General features: G+C 32.5%; 1 protein-coding gene across 1 annotated transcript; it reads left to right on the top strand.

The window, feature by feature from the left end:
- Window positions 1-9: 9 nt before the first annotated feature.
- Window positions 10-17,677, top strand: LOC129802383 (angiopoietin-related protein 6). Its single transcript, XM_055848146.1, has 5 exons — window positions 10-430; window positions 11,546-11,872; window positions 11,926-12,178; window positions 12,894-13,285; window positions 17,392-17,677. Exons 1-5 carry the CDS (start codon window positions 165-167, stop codon window positions 17,522-17,524), a joined length of 1,371 nt encoding a protein of 456 aa, XP_055704121.1. The 5' UTR covers window positions 10-164; the 3' UTR covers window positions 17,525-17,677.
- The last annotated feature ends 106 nt before the right edge of the window (window positions 17,678-17,783 follow it).

Raw genomic sequence — 17,783 nt, 5'->3', positions numbered from 1 at the left:
CTGAAGATGAGAACATTTCTCTCAGTCGATTGGAGTGGCTTTTCGCGATCAGTTCAATCATCTTTTTGTTGTGCGGGAAGAAGTGATCTTGCATCGCGATCGTGGATCTCTATCAGACGATCGCGGATCTAGAAACTGCGGGATTCCAACGGTGATTATGCAAAATGAAAATTGTGACGGTGAATAATTGGTGTGTCCTTGGATTACTCCTCATAACTTCCGGAAGTCCGGCATTGAGCCAGAGAAGTTCATCACGATCAAATTCCCGTGATCGTGTCCTTAGTGATTCACCCAGTTCCAGCTCAGGATCTTCAACTCATGAATCCGTTAGTTCTGGAGACTCCATTCTGGCGAGACTGTATGATCGTCTAGCTACAATTGTGACTCTCGATGAGCAACTTCTTAAGCGTCTGGAAGCACTCGAGTACAAGTAAGATCTTTTCTTTCGACCAACGCTTAGGAAATTTATAAATAACCGCCACTAATTAGTGAAGATTTTCCAAAATGTTTCTCAAATTACACCCAAAAGTGAAAGATATGTGCAAAAAAACCTCGTGGTGTTATTAAAGCATCTTGAAACTGTTTTTTGTAACACAAATGCTCTGATTGAGTTTTCTTTAAGAACATCAAATAGAAGGAGATTTGTTGGGGAAATTCAAAAATGTTTAACTGAAAGGCAGATTTATGACAGAGAAATGAAAGATTTCCGTTTATAGCAAAGTTTTTATGTGATATAATGCCATCATGAATTTAAATTATTCTTGATGACGAATAACGATTTCTATTTTTATTTGATAATTATCAATAATTGATAATAAGCTAACTAATATTTAATAGAAATGCGTAAGTCTCGTAGAAAAAATAAAATAAAATTCACATTATTCAAAGGCACGAACGTTCTAAGGGAGAGTACACTGAGAAAATAAAGAGGGTGCGATTAACATTTTTTCCTCAGAAATTTAACACTTTTTAGGTGTAAAAATATATCAACATTTTTTAATGTTAATTTTATCCCTTATTAAGGGTAAAATTAACATGAAAAAGGGTAACTTTAACCCCCAATACACCTAAAAAGGGTAATATTTACACCGATTTTGGATCAATACTGCAGGGTAAAATTAACATTTCAGGAACGTTATTTTAACTTTTTCGGATTTCTCTCAGTGTACCTACTTTATCCCTAGTGTTTCATCTTTTTCAATCTGGCATCCATTTTTTTGCAATTAAAGGTTTAAAGGGTTTAAAGAACCTCTCGTCTCGACCGGCTTTATCCTTTTATGGACGATTCGGTCACCATAGTGAGTAAAAAAAAATCCTACGGCCATCTAAAGTAGTATTTTGTTCTAAGGAGTCAGAAAGAAGTTTTTTCCCGTCAATTTTGACCATCTCGTCCTTAAAGGGTTAAACTGAAAATAAAATTAAAAGAGTTCGTTATCTTCATTTGAATTTCATTATTGTGAAGTTTCTTAGATATCTGATAAATGCTTAAACAGAATTGATACTTTATATCTAAAGATCTTTATCAGAGAATACAAATCAGCTTTTAAATATTGAGTTAAAGATTTAAGTTAGAATGATCAGAATTGAGGGGATAGTTAATAATTATAAGAAGTCCATTTTATCTCGGTAAAGCGATATGTCCTACAAACCGCTCGATCCGTGATTCACGGTCGACACATCTTATGACTTAAGCCGAGAGACGGTTTATTATAATCAAAATAATGATTTGACTAAACTCCCATAAATTGCCCACTAACTACGCTGTTTCTCGACTTAAGACAAGAGACGGATTAGTCAAAAACTGATGGAAATCTAATGTGATCATTATTTTGATTGTAATTACATTAAGCCGTCTCTCGACTTTAGTCGTAAGTGTGACTAGGCCATTACTATACTTCTGCATTGTACAGCTATAACCCTCTAACGTTCAATTTTTAAATATGCAAAAAAATGTAGTATGATAATTTTTTCTAGACTAATTACGTTTCAATAAACTCAAAAATGCCATCCGTTCTTCATTTTATCTTTTAGTTTAGGCGAAAAATGCAAAAATATAAAAACATTTTGAAGCTCTTTTTGCTTCTAAAATTCACATTTTTACTTTTTTCAAATGTTTTAAATAAAATACACAAAGTAGAACGATATATCTTTCAGTAAAAAATAAATTTATTTTAGTCAGTTTACTTTAAACCGGTATTTTTCTTGATTTTGGAAATGAGATTTTTTCCACAAAAAAATCCTACTTTTTCTCTGACCTGTCAAACAAAACTTTGGATAGCAATTAAACGAAAAGTTAAAATGAGTTCAAGCCTTGAATGGATGTTAGCAAGAGTATTACCGAGGATACTATAGCAATTCTGAATAAATAAAACCTTTATTGTCGCTGTAAATGCGATTTTTGTAATGCTACTCTGCAGTGACTCTTAACCGTTAGAGGGTTAAAATCTTCTTTTATTTGGAAATCGATTATACGTTATTAATATATCATTTATATTCTGTTCTTGTTCATATGCTAATTCGAATATAAATAAATCAATAATAATTTAAGTGATCGACAAACATCAGCATTTTAGAAATTCAAGTTTTCAGTTTCAATTTTCCTTTTACGAAGATCGATTTTCGGTTTTAGGAGTTTGGTTTTTCTTTCAATGGAATATCATTTCACGCATCAATTTCTTTTCTGTTTTAGACTTTAATATTTTCTATCTTATTGATTTTACATTTAATTTCATCTTTCAGTTTAGAAAACCGATCGCTGGTATCAGAATGATCATATTTTATTTTTAACTTCTTATATTATTTTTCGGCCGTTCTAGATCCGGTCTTCGGTTTCATGTTTTATATTTCCCATTTTGAATAATTTTTTTTTAAAAGGTTTGTCGAATTTTTTATTTAGTTTTATTTAATTAGAATTGCCTTAATTGCATGAATATTTTCTTGTTTATATCTTTTATAATTTGTTTTTTTTTTTTAACTTTTTTTTAATTTTCTGCTTTATATCGGGTTTGAGCTTTTCTTTGTTTATTTTCAAAGTTTCCGTATTACGTTATCAAATTCTGATTTTTCCGATTTTTCATTTTCCAAATACGACTTTCCGATTAATTCATGATCTTATGATCTTTTCTTGATGAATTTTATCTATTTCGGAAACACCTCACAATTGCAATTTATCGTTTTTTAATAACTTAATCTTTTATTTTAGCGTTTTCCCATGCGGTTTTATTGTCTTTATTGAGGTCTCCCAACTTTTTGTATAATTTCAAAACCATAAAATTTAACTGATTTTAATTATTTGTTTTATGAATTTAATTTTACAAGTATAGTTAAGTTTTACTTTCATTGAATACTATTGAATTCAAAAAAAAATATAGGCATTAGAAACTCTCTCTCTCTTTTTCTCGCTATCTATCTCCTTCCTTGTTCTCTGAATATTTTTCTTCGTTCAGTAAATGAATTCCGTCAATGGAAATTAATCAATGAAAACACTTCAATGAAGTGTGAGAGAGGTGTTGAAGAGAAATAAACGCATCTCCATTCGTAAGAACGACAGAGAAATATATGAATGGACCCGTTTGTTCTAAGCACATGCTAGCACGCTCAAACTGAGGGGGAAATGTGCTAATTGCTCCAAAGCATCTGACAATGATGATGATGTAATCAAGAGAAATCGATACGGATGCTCGCATCTCAAAAGCCCATATTTCCAGGTCCTAATGAATTTATTTTGGGGTGTGGGCAGATTGAAAGATAAGCTGGCCAGATAATAAGACTTATTGCCCAGAAAATTCATCACCAAGATGTTATATTGACCCCCGGTCCTCGCGGGTGTTGAAACGTGAAAATCTTCTAATGTTGATATTAGAAATTTCTTGTGAATGTAAACAAAGCTGAATGTTTGTTGTGAGTGCGCAAAAAAAATATGATGAACATTTTGCCTCTTTGATATAGACGCAGAATTCTTCAATTTAGTCCCCTCGTCTTCTAATGTCATTAATATTTCGTTTAAGCTCATTCCTGACATGTTTGGAAAATTATTTGTGAGCTCCAAAAATGTCTCGCTATAAATCACATTTGGGAAGAAGGCATAGAAATCATTTAGTCTTGCTACCCAATTTGCCTGTAGCAATTCCTATTTTTAGCATTCGGCGAATTTTTCAAAAGATCAAAATTCCCTTTTGGTGAGTGCGAAAGAATTTTTGCCTCTTGCGGAATTCATCAAGAGCAATTAAATACGTTTATTCTAAAATGAAGCACTTTAAAACATCTCTCTCGCTTTTGCTCACAGCACAAACAAATTAAATTTATGCTAAGTGCGTAAAGAGCTTATTGATGTTGTATGGTTATTGTTCAATTTTGGTTTAAAACTCAAACTTCTAAGCGAGGTGTTCTTATTCCGTTAGAGGGGCGTTGCACCGATGAATATAGATTACAGTTTTTTTTTAGAATAATTGCAAACATCTTGTGAATATTTTGGGAATTACGAATGTTTTACGCGTATTGCGAATATTTTACCAATATTCTGATTCTGGATGTTTCGAATACTTAAAAAAGATTTCGAATAATTAACGAATATTTACTAATATACTGTAATTTCCAAATATTATATGAACTACTTTCAGATAACTGCGAATATTATTTTATATTTTGAATACATAAACGAATATTTTGAATATGTTACGACAGTGTTGACCAAAATCCCAAAAAGACAAAATCCCAAAAAGCCAAAATCTTGAAGAAACAAGATCTTGAATGTCGAAATCCCAAATTGGTCAAAATCCGGAAAATCCAAAATCCCGAAAACCAAAATTCCGAGAATCCAAATTCTTGACGAAAACAACTCTTGAATAGCCGAAATCCAGAAATCTGAAATCCCAAATTGGTCGAAATCCCGAAATACTAAAATCTCGAAAAGTCAAAATCCTGAAAAGCCAAAATCCCGAAAAGTAAAAATCCCGAAGTTCAAAATCATTGGTCGAAATCTCGAAAAGCCAAAATTCCGAAAAACCAAAATCCCGAAAAGTAAAAATCCCGAAGTTCAAAATCCCTAATTGGTCGAAATCTCGAAATCACGAAAAGTCAAAATCCAAAATCTTGAGAAAACAAACTCCTGAATTAATCGGCATCCCGAACTCCGAAATCCTGAATAAGTCAAAATCCGGAAATACCGAAATTCCGAGAAGCCAAAGTCCCAAAAAGCCACAATCCCGGAAGCCGAATTCCGAACGCCAAAATCCTGAAAACCAAAATCTCTATTGATCAAAATCCCGAAAGCGACGAGATTATACGGAGAATAAAGTGTCGAATAATTTTCTAGAAACACGTAAAATTTCCCTTTTTGTCATAGAAGAGGGTATGCAATCGAGAGAGTAGCTATACAGTAGAGCCTCGCTATAGGCCATCTTTCGTTCCAGATTTGACACTTGGGTCGCACTATAGTCCATGCTATTTTTTAAAATTATCAACGACTTTTAGTATTGAAATTGCTCAACGGCTTCTACTTTCTTTAAGATTGTGGTACTTGTCCTCGCTCTCTTCATTATGGATCACAATTATCACAAATATTCCATAAATTTTGTCAAAAATATTAAGATACTTATGACAACATTTCATGTCGCGTACTAAAAAACATAACCTAACTTAAAATCAGTGTTTTGAAATCAACATTAATTGTGGACTATAGAGCGATGGCCTATAGCGGGGTTCTACTGTAATACATTCAAGAAATCGTGATCTGAGCGTTCAGGGTTTTGGTTATCGCGATTTTACCACATTCCAAATTTTATTCTGGATTCAGGAATAGTGAGTTTTAAGTCTAATAATAAATAAAGTTATATTAAAACTCATTACAAATAAGTAACAAATAAAAAAAAATTAGATTCCGAATATTGGAAATATCCTTCGAGAAATTACGAAATCGTTACGAATAATGGGGGATATTTAATTAATATTAATTAATGTCGTCCGCTTTTGTGGAAACATACGCATGAATTAGTAAAATTGCTTCTACGCGAATTGATGAATAACTTAACATATTTTGCGAATATTTCGAATATTCTGATTACAGATCGAATATTAATGTTCATTTATGAATATTTTGTATGTTTTGAAATTTATTGACGTATATATACCAGATATTAAGTAACACGGCTAGTGATGTGTAAGGTTCCAATTCATATCTGTTATTTATTTATTTATTTATTTTTACCAGTTGATAGGATTTTATTTATTGATCGACGATTTGGTATTTTTGAATACATAGATGAATGTATTTCGGATCTCTGAACATTTGATTTTGGTCAAAATAGGCCTCAAGGCCTAAGGCCGTGGTAAGGGGGGTAGGTAAGGGAGGAAACAAAAAAAAACAGATATTAAGCAAATATTCTGAGTATTAACGATCATTTCACGAATATTGTGAATCTTTTCTATTATTCCGTATAGTTCGAAGATCACAAATATTCTCTGAATGTTGTGGTTATTTTACATAAGTTGAATGAAAACCAATACAGAACAGAATACCAATTTTTCTCAATGATATCTCTCCAGATTTTCTTTCAGGTCAACCTGAAAATTCAATATGTATCGTGTAAATTTCCATTACAAATTATACCACGCATTTTGGGATTGTTTTTTGCATAATATCGAGAACATAACTCTTCAAGAAAAAAACCCATGTTAAATCTTTTCCTTAGTAACAATAAGGTATATCGATTGACTGATTCTCTCTTTTTTATTCATCCACCTAAATTCTGCACAAAGAAAGAAGTCAGACAGAACAATAAAGTATTCCAAAAGGAAAATTTTCTATACTGAAAAAATTTGCAAAAGGAACAATTTTGTATTGAAAATGACATCATATTTCACGAAATAATGGCTAATTGAATGGAAATTGGGATAATTTATTTGTCATGGCGCCATTCGCTTTTGAAAATTTATTTTGTGTTCCTTCCAACTTTGCCGGCTAAGAAAAAAAAAACTACTATAAGACATATTGAGAACACTACAAACCACTTAATTGTTTTGTATACTTCTCATGTTCATCACCCATTGATAGTTGCTGGACAAAAAAAGAGCATTGACATGTGCTGAATCAATTAAATTGTGACAAGATCATGCTTTGTGTTCATCGCCTTAATAATTCTTCTTTTTATGGAGCTCATAAAATTTTAGCTTGTACAATAATGCGTGTAATTCATGTAAATTATTATCGAAAATGGCTTTTATTGCTAATGTTGAGAGACATTTAAAAAAAATCAATTGCGAAGTTCATTATACGATTTATGTTTCATAATTCGTGATTTTCGGAAGATGCTTTCAAAGTCATTTAAACAATTTTTTTTTATATAATGTGCTTGATAAATTTGGAGAAAGTGTCGTAATTGCGTGGGAATTAATATATCTCTTACTTAATTCTATAATTAGACAGCGATTACCTACCCGCATTTGTAAACGCATTTGCGTAAAGTTGTAGAATTCATCATTGTTCCCTAAAGGTTGGAATTATCTGTGAATAATTCACTTGTTATCAGAAGAATAATTAATTTCCTTAGAAACAATGCCTTAATTGCAATATCGATGGTTAATGTCTATGAACTTTTATCTTGAAATAAGATCAGACGTCTCAGATACGAGGGCTTAATGCATTCAAAACTAAAAGCTTCCGTTTCAATATAAATAATAATATTGACAAGGGGTAAACATCTCACAATTCCAAGATAAGATTAATCAAAATACAATTTTATAGATGCTAATTTTAATACCCAATTAAACCTTGAGTAATATTAATCTCTACGTTTTGAAATTATAAATTAAAACCTTTTTCTTAGAAGACAAGATTGTACAAAAGAAAAAAAAGAAAAAAACGGAGTGGATACGCTAAAATTACAAGAAGAATCAAGTTAACGTTCATTGCTGCCTTACTAGTTTTGACTTATGACGATTATAAATTATCGAAAAATTTCTTTATTTTGTTAAATATTGAACATCGGTAGACACAGGCCAACAATTGTGTTGGTTCACTGCAAGGGAATTTAAATCAGGAGGGAATATAATAGTGCTATTCCGTTGAGAAATGAGCATGGTTTTTTTAGCACTTCACTGTTCTGAAGTACTTCTGTATTATTAACTTTTCTTTGTATTGGTCCCTGTCTTGACTATTTTCCCTCAGTCCTTGCCATATTCTAAAATTACTAAACAGTCGTAACATGAATCAATATAAAGGAAAATTGGCACTTCAAGAACAGCAAACTGCTAAAAAAACATGTCCATTCTTCATTTGAATAGAACCATAAGCCTTCACTGAGAGAAATTCGAAAAAGTTAAAATACCATTCCGGAAATGTTAATTTTACCCTGCATTATTGATCCGAAATCGGTGTAAATATTATGCTTTTTAGGTGTATTATGGGTTAAAGTTAACCTTTTTCATGTTGATTTTGCCCTCGAAAGGTGTAAAATTAACATTAAAAAATGTTGATATATTTTTACACCTAAACAGTGTTAAAGTTATGAGGAAAAAAAGTTAATCGCAGCCTCTTTTTTTTCTCAGTGTAGAAATTCACCAAAAAGTCTTGAAAAAGAGGGTGTGCTATGTTTTTGATAATATTCCAGAAAACCTCTCAAAATTTTCTTATTAACTTTTTTTCCTCATAACTTTAACACTTTTTAGGTGTAAAAAAATATCAACATTTTTTTAAATGTTGATTTTACACCTTTTTAATGTTAAAATTAACATGAAAAAGGGTGACTTTGACCACTAATACACATAAAAAGCATAATATTTACATCGATTTCGGATCAATACTTCAGGGTAAAATAAACACTTCTGGAATGTTATTTTAACTTTAAGTGTAATCTTTTCGTCAATCAATTCAACAAAATGCTTAACTAAAATGAGAAGTGGAGAAAAAACGGATCAAAGTTTCAGATGTTCGTCCGAGTTTTTGCAAATCTTTTCGTCTGCTTTAGTGTCTGTATCTTTAAAAATACTTTAAAGTATCATCTTAATCTTTTGTCAAGTATTTTTAGACAGTTGATCTATCAATTTGAGCAATGAAACATTTTTTTCTAATTATGGGAACTCCTTTATCCAAGAAAATTTTCCGTACTTGATATCTTCTCTCACTTTCTTATTACTAAGGTAAAGGGGTTTATAAATAAAAACACAATATCTTGTAATTTTTTTACCTGTTTTGTTCTAAGAGCTATTTTTATTATGAAGTTTAAGATTCTAAAAGTACCATTTAAAATCCTTAAAATAATTTAAAATGAGATCTAATGTAAGAGACGAATTAGAGAGACGATTTCTCTTAAAGGTTAGAACGTAGAATTATTTTCTTTTTGAAAGTGTAGAATTTTTCATTGTTACCTTACAATAAAAAAATCATATTCCAAAACAGAAGATTAAAATGTGTAAAATGCAAAATAAAAGCTCTATTATACGACATAAGATCAGTATTAAATGCTTAAAATAGAAAATATATTGTTTAATTCGAAAAATTAGTTATTTATAAGATAAAGTCTTAGATTTATTGTTTTGTATAGACTTTTTAAGCCTTTCCTGGATATATGAAAAGCCTAAAACAGAAAGTGGAATATAGACCTATAAAATAAAACCAAATATTTAAAATATCAGGCCTAAATGGAAAATGAAATCTTTGTATCATAAGGTTACATGTTTAAATTCGAAGATCAGACGCCTTAAATAGAGTAATAAATAATAAAAATCATAATAGAGAGCCCCATGAAACACAATATTCATTATAGATACTTGGCAGTAAGGAATATGAGACGCTCAAATCATAAGGCCTAAAACGAAAATTAAATTCTTAAATATTGAGATAATTAAGATATTCAGGACACTACGAGCACTCTTATAGACGTAAAATAGAGTCTTCTAAATAGACTGTAGACGAATAAAGAAATGCCGTCTGTTGTTCGTAATACGGGATTCAGACCTAAGGCTTAGCTATCTGGCTTAACTGCTCTAATTCCTTATCAGGCACGATTTTTTAGGAAATTGTTGTTTAGAATTGGATATTAAGGGCAAATGAGCCAATAGATTTTGAAAAATCAATAAAATTGCTTGTTATTAAGATTTTTGAGATCTTCGGGAACTGGGCTAAACCTCCAGTCTGAAGCTGGCATAAAGCGATCTTCAGACTAGAGGTTTAACCCAGTTCCCGTAGGTCTCAAAATGCTAAATAGTGTGCAATTTAATTGCTTTTTGAGATCCTAATAGGTATTTATCTTTAATAATTCAATCCTAAGTTAAATTTTCCCAAAAAATCATAAACGATAAGAAATTAGAGCAGTTACCATTTGGCTAAGCCTTAGGTCTGAAAGCCGTATGAGCTTTTTTTTTAATTCTAGCACTTCAGGACGGTATTAACTAATCCGAGCTATCATGTTTGAGCGTTGAAGATCATCCTCTACTGCTAAAATTAAACAAAAACTTAAAAAAAAACAGGGGATAGTCAGTAGTCACTCCCTGATGGTATAGTTACCCGCATTTGCAATACATAGGGTAGATTCATTACTATGAACACTGGATAGCTTGCAAAAATTCCCGGTCAAAATCCCGTAAGCCAGAATCCCGAATGGGCCAAAGTTTCGAAAGCCAAAATCCCGCATTCGATCGCTCAGAATAAGAAACGAATTTGAAGTTGAAATTTTACATACAGAGTATAGGATTTTTGATATTTAAATTCTCTTATAACTTTGAAAATAATTATCTTTCAAGTATAATATTCACATGTAGAGGGTATAAAGAAGCATCCAAAAACCGAATAAAATTATTTTTGCACAAAATCGAGTTGTTCGACTTATATTCTGCGTCGTCGAATTTTTAAAAGTGTCATAGCTACTCTCACGATTACACCCGCGTTTGCTAGAGGCACAGGGACATTTTCTGTGTGTCTTAGGAAATTATTCTACACATTATCCTCCATTTAATTTAATCCCTTTCAGGATTTTGGGGTTCGGGATTTTGGCTGCCTCCGGGAAAGGTGATAGCAGGTAGCTTCCAAATGAGCTATTGCATTGTTCTAAGTTACTAAAGCTGTATTTTAACTCGTGGTTTTCTCCCTAAATTTCTTCGTGAGACAATTCTTACTCGTTCGTGTACTGAACTTTACCCGAAATCTTTTAAAAATTCGTAATTAAAGTAAAGTGCCCTCGAGTCGACCGGTTCCTTAATTCGACCGGCAGAGTTATTTATTCAATTATTCCATAAATAAATACGAATCAGTGACAATTTTATAGAAATTCACCATTTAAAGATTCTAATATTGACCACCGGTCGAGTCGAGGAACCGGTCGACTCGAGGGTACTTTACCTTACTTAAAATTATCCTCATACCTTCATTTGATAAACTTTGTAAATAAAAACGCAATCTATGCCTCAGTATATTTTTATTTCGTTTAATTGCAAGATTTGCGTAAAAACTTTATAATTTACATTTAACTTTATGAAAATTGAACTGTGGAAAACCCCTGGTTTAACATATCGTTGAGAGAACATTGGCTTTTGAAATGTTCACACCTTTCAGAATAACACGCATAGAAGTGTCCAATCAAGAGCGATATGACGCCATCAGAGCTGAAGTCCGGGAATTATCACGACGATATCAGAATGTCGATTGGATTCTCACCAAAACGGAAGGATCTATTGAGGAGCTGAAGAATGAATGGGATGCTGTTAAGGGTCAATGGTACCATGTAACTGGTAAAAATGGCCTTGTGACATCCGGTGAATTCTCGGATAGACTCAATGCTCTGGCCACTCTCCTCACGTCCACACGATTGGCTGTACTTCGAATAGAGAAGGAGCTAATCTCCTCGGGACAGAATATTACTCAGCTTCAATCCAGTCTCAGGTAGGATATCCTGTGTCCCCTTAACATATCAATAAACAATTTTTTCACCTCAGGGAAGTCTCCTTGAGTCAGAGGAATATTCCAACAAAGAGTTTCCTCAATAATGCTCTACTTGGCATTAAGAATCAACCCGTGTATGCAATGATGCATCCAAATGCAGCCCGTGGCAATGGAGAGGGTTCTTGTGAGATTTCTGTCCTACCTTCGAGTTGCAAGGAAGCACAAAAGAGATCGGGAATAATCAAAGTGGAACCAAGTGGACACATTCGAAGTCCTTTTTATGTCAATTGCCTCGAGGGATGGACTGTAAGTAATTCTTTATGTTACTAAGCAGAATTTACAATATACAATGAGAAATTTATATTATTACGAATAATTTGTGGCACTATTTAATTGTAAGAAAATTATATTCAGACTCGATGGGAGTATCGATTAATTATATTATTTAATTAATTGTTTGAATTAAGGTCACAATCGTAATTGAATTGTATTTATTGAGTTTTTATTAATTCACGAAAATATGGAATGATGTTCAAAAGTTAATTAAAATGTACTTTTTTAATTTTGTAAATTTTCAAAAAAATGAACCATTTGACCTTTGACAATCAATAAACCGTGAAAAATGGGCAGTTATTAATTTCTGGATAATTTACTCAAATACTTTAAATCATTTTGGATAATATTTCGCGAAAAAGACAACATTGATGAATTGTTATGAGTTAAATGCTGAAATTTTATTGTCTATAATTTCCTTTTGTTGACTATTAAAGCACCTCTACTTTTCAGTCCATAAAATATCCCATGCGATTAGCTGCTAATGAATACTCGCTATTTTCGCACTCTCCCACACAAATTCCTATCACAGCTTCCGAATCAGCTAAATGCAATGCCAAATGGAATGCTTATTGATACTTCCCAGCAAATGGCATTGAAAGGATGATGTTAGGAGGGGGCACGTGGGGCAGGGAATGATTGAGGAAATCCTGAAGAGTGAATTGAATAATTCTCGCCGTATTTGCAGGTGATTCAGCACAGGGATGACGGAGGAGTTAATTTCTATCGAACATGGTCGGAATATAAGCACGGTTTTGGCAATATCGACGGTGAATTTTGGATTGGACTTGATAAATTGCACGAAATAACATCTTCTCGGATCCACGAATTGCTTATTCATTTGGAAGACTTTGAAGGTGAGACAAAGATTGCCAAGTACGATTCCTTCGCGATTGGCGGTGAGAAGGAGAACTATGCCCTGATTCTCCTGGGAAAGTATTCTGGTGATGCTGGAGACTCCCTTTCCTACCATGCTGGTCAGAAGTTCTCGGCCCTGGATCTGGACAATGATTCATGGGTGGAGGGAAACTGTGCTCAAGCCCACACCGGAGGATGGTGGTACAATGCTTGTGATACGAGGTGAGTTGAGACACAATCCACAATTCACTTCAACGCAGCCCTGCACATTTCCCGCCAATTCTCAGGCTTTTCATTGATGAAATTGCTGAGAGAATGTTGCGTATTTTATTGCCTTTCCTCTCGCATTCTCCCATATTTTTATTGTGTGGTATTTTCTGTGGAATGCTATATACTTGGTACGCTTGGTACATTTTAATGCCATGAGGGTCATCCATATAATTAATTTAACTTTTGTCATTATGAAGGGTTTTTTTTAAAGCTCCCTAGCATCCCCAGCTTTTAAAGGAAAGTTTTATGATATTTATTGTGCACTAATAGAGTTATTTTTAAGACTGTCTTTATGTTTAGAGAGACAGATAAGCTTTTACTAATAAAATAAAATAAACGTAGTAAAATAAGGATAAGGACTTTTACAAATTTTTAGAAGGTTTTTTTTTTATTAGGATTTGTGTTTTTGCGGTTTTTACTCTTGGTGAGGATGGAGTAGTTTCACGCATGCGTTACTTTCAAAAACAACAATTTTTAGGACGAAAAATAATTATTTAGTAGTTGTCTTATATACTTTCAGATAAACAATACTCAAGAGAAACTAACACAAAATGACTAGGTTAAATATGGTTCACATTCGTTTTGGCAAATATGAGTCCTGAAAAAAGTTCGGGACTGTTCATTACCGGTTTATAACCAATTTGAATAGGTTCAGACTTGTTAGGAATTCCAAAACCTTTCCGACGAGTCCAAGCATGATACCATTCGGTTAAAAAATGCATTCTCCTTAGAGCCTTTTTAATCTTTTGATCTTGAAAAACCGATATTAAGAATGATTCAACGGTATTTTCGTATAAAGACGAAATGTTTGCATAGGTTATCTCCAAAACCGGTGGCAGCCAAAATCCCGAAAACCAAAATCCTGAACGCCAAAATCCCGAATTTTCAAAATCCTAAAAGGAATGTAATTATATGGAGGAAAATGTTTATACAAACTCTCACTCAATCGGCTCTTTTTCAATCGGGCGAAAAATGTTGTTGACAATTTTCACTTTTAATTATGAAGTTAATTTGCTCCAATTCGCTGTAGTTCTTCCTATTTTATCGTGATTGTTTATAATTGAGCGCTTTTTGTGGAATTTACAAAGGCTTTGACGCCCAAATCTATCGATAAACCGGATGACATTTTGCCCCATATTCCCGATTGAGAGAGAGTCTACACAGAAAAAAAATATTTTGTAAAATTGTTCGTAAATGTTTGTGAAATCCTATGGCAGACTTACGACATGCTCGTGAATTGTATAACCCACAAACAAGTTCGTAAAATGTTGTACTTTTCACAAACATTGTTCGTAAAATGATCATTTGACGAACATTTTTTGTACTTTTACAAACATTTGTTCGTAAATGTTCGTAAACACACATAAAAATTTTCGTAAAATGTTGTATTTTGTTCGTAAATTTTTGTTTGTCTGGCAAAAATTTACGAACAAATATGAACAAATGACAAAATTTTACGAACATTTTTATGTGTATACGAACATTTACGAAAAAATGTTCGTCAAATGATCATTTTACGAACAATGTTTGAGAAAAAAGTACAACATTTTACGAACTTGTTTGTGGGTTATACGATTCACTAGCATTTCGTAAGTTTGCCATAGGATTTCACAAACATTTACGAACAATTTTACAAAATATTTTTTTCTGTGTACTGTAATAATTTTCTAAGACACAGAAGATTTCCCTTTGCCTCCAGCAAGCGCGTGTGCAATCGTGGAAGTAGTTGTGACACTTTTAAGAATTCGGGATTATGGATATCGGTATTTTGGTCCATTCAGGAATTTGGTTTTCGGGAATTTGGCTTTCGGGATTTTGGCGTTCGGGATTTTGAGCGGGACCCCTATAAAACATATCTAAAAATAAAAAAAGCATCTCACAACGAGTTTTCGAGTAATCTCAAAAACATGGTTTTGGTGTGGAAGGGCAGGGAGGGGGAACAAAGGACATATTAATGGCCCCAGGATCGACTTCTGGGAGGGGAGGGCCCCAGATGGTTCCGATTTTCTATCTCTAACCATTGGATCTGGAGGTGTGGTAACGACTGAATGGACGGATGAAAAAACAGACGCAAGGACACAGACGGTCGAACGAACAGACGGACAAATAGTATGATGTTTAACCGTCCCAGGTGTTTTCCGGGGGGAGGGTGGAGCAGTAGAAAAAGGAGAGAAAGTTTTGCCAACCTAGGAAAAACCACCTTTTGACAAAATTTCACAAGATCCAGTGGCTACTTTACAAAAATATATTCCTTTAAAGCAGAATCTCTTTTAATCCTTGAAATTGTAAAACCGTTACTAAAAACTAAAAAGGTTGGCGGTTTCGAGGTTTGGGAATAAATTATACATGTTATAGAGAGTATTTTTGATAAAAAACATTAATTTTTTTTTAAAGATATTGAACAAAAGCTGACTAAAATAACTTTAAAAGCTTTAACGTGACCGTAACATGACGCTATGAAAAAAATCCAATTTCTGTTTTAAGGTTAGGAGCAACAAATATTTACTTGATTTCTTTTTAGTAAAATTGGTCAATTGATTTCTTAAATACTTAAAGCTACTTTTTTTTTAATAAAGTTACTGAGTAAAATATAATATTTTTTTGCGAGGTTTAACGTTATAGGTTATATTATATGAATTGATTCTCTTATATGACCTACCTAGATGTTGTTTTTAAATGTTAGGTTATGTTGTGCCTAGTCTCAATAAAATGAATGAAAATTCTGGCCTAATGACCTATGAAAGCATTTTTTTTTATTACTTATTAAACATGAAAGACGTATCTGGTGATTCATGACGATTTGCACTTTAATCAGAAAAACATATCCTATTCATTGATTTTTCAAAGGGGAAGAAATAGGTTATTTGATTTACGGTTGAAAATTTAATAGCACTATTAAAAAGTAATGTAATTTTTAGGTTATAGTAGAAGAAGTTATTAGCACATTTGAGTCTACCAAGACAGTTTTATCGTAAAGCTGTTTTGAGGTTAGAATTTGCTCCATTTAAAACTTATGAATTGTGTTTGAAAAATCACAATTAAAATAGATTTATTGTTTTAAGTATAGTTCAAATGTACAAATTAGTGATAAATATTGCACTTCAATAGATCGTTTTTGAGTTTATGCAAAAATGATCCGATTTTGGAGCTTAACTGAATTGTAACCTCACTTTTTTAAAAACTCTCTTAACTTTAAAACAAATTTTACATATTAAAAAAGTAGAATTTGAGTATTTGATCACAGAAAATCTAGTAAAATCAGAAATTTTATGAACATAATTTCAATGGCTCAGAATTAGACTTAAGTAACTTGCAAATGGTTAACTTTACAGAAGAGACATTTAAAGACATTTAAAAACTATATAATTTTAAAAATAATTAACTTCCAGGTATAATGTTAACGGGGAAGATAGATGATATAAGGAGTACCTATAAAGCGTAAAAACGAATTTTGTAAAAATTTGAGTTGTTTGAGTCTTATTCTGAGCCATCGATTTGATTCTCATTATTTTTGTGTTGAATTTAAAATAAAGTTATAGAGATGAGCAGTATTAACTAATAGATTCTAAAGACTCTGCAATATTTTTAAAAATAGAATTGTTTTTTCGGCCTTTTCAAAATCTCTTAATTTCAGTTTCTTATTTATTTGCTTAACATCAAACAGTAAATTAACATTGTGTTCAATCGTCTTAAAAATCAAGCAATAACAACCATAATATTCTGACTATAACAGATTTTCATGGTCAACGATTTTTATCAGCATTTGAGAGAGAAATTACAAGTAATTTCATGTAACTGTGTCTTTTGGATACTTGTTCAACTTGTTCTAGTTTTCGTGATCAAAAAATTACATCGAATTACGACTTCTTCGTGTTCAACTCTAAATGCTTTTCTAAACACAATCGTTGCATTGGAATAGGAGGAATTTTAATTTTAAGAGAGTCAGCCTTGACTTACAATCTGTTAATCATTTAAAAATGCAGCAATTGCTGTGGAAATGGAAAAACCTTGCCCTTCGAAAGAGGATTAGTTCACCATGAGCTTTCTCTACTTTTCAGTAACCTCAATGGTCGGTATTTGGGTGGTGAGGTACCAGATGAACTGCGCTACCAGGGCATCTACTGGAATGAGTTCAAGGGAGCCAATTATTCCCTCAAGAAGGTCCGAATGATGATCCGACCAGTTGATTAACCTTCGCTGAGGTTCCAGTGCCCATGTGTTCCTGTCACCTTCTCCCGCAGCAAAAGTCTCCCTTCCTTGGCCACAAACTCTTATGTATAAAAGTTGCTTTTGTATCAAGTGAAAATAAATCACCTTTACCTTGTTGAGAGTCTTTTTCCCCAATATTGCTTTTATTTTATTTGTTACAATAAATCTACTTAACTTCTGGTAATTTTCTTCTCAATCTCTAGTTCACAAGTTCTCTGAAAGTCCATTAAAATTGTGCCAT

Source organism: Phlebotomus papatasi, chromosome 2, assembly GCF_024763615.1.
Source record: "Phlebotomus papatasi isolate M1 chromosome 2, Ppap_2.1, whole genome shotgun sequence".
In the NCBI taxonomy this organism is placed as follows: Eukaryota; Metazoa; Arthropoda; class Insecta; order Diptera; family Psychodidae; genus Phlebotomus; species Phlebotomus papatasi.
Note: the sequence above shows the minus strand (reverse complement) of the source record. Positions and strands in the feature narration are given on the sequence as shown.

Coding starts and splice junctions, on each gene's coding strand:
- LOC129802383 (XM_055848146.1), top strand. CDS start 165: ATGAAAATTGTGACGGTGAATAATTGGTGTGTCCTTGGATTACTCCTC. Junction 11,873..11,925: donor CAGCTTCAATCCAGTCTCAG/GTAGGATATCCT, acceptor TTTTCACCTCAG/GGAAGTCTCCTTGAGTCAGA. Junction 12,179..12,893: donor ATTGCCTCGAGGGATGGACT/GTAAGTAATTCT, acceptor CCGTATTTGCAG/GTGATTCAGCACAGGGATGA.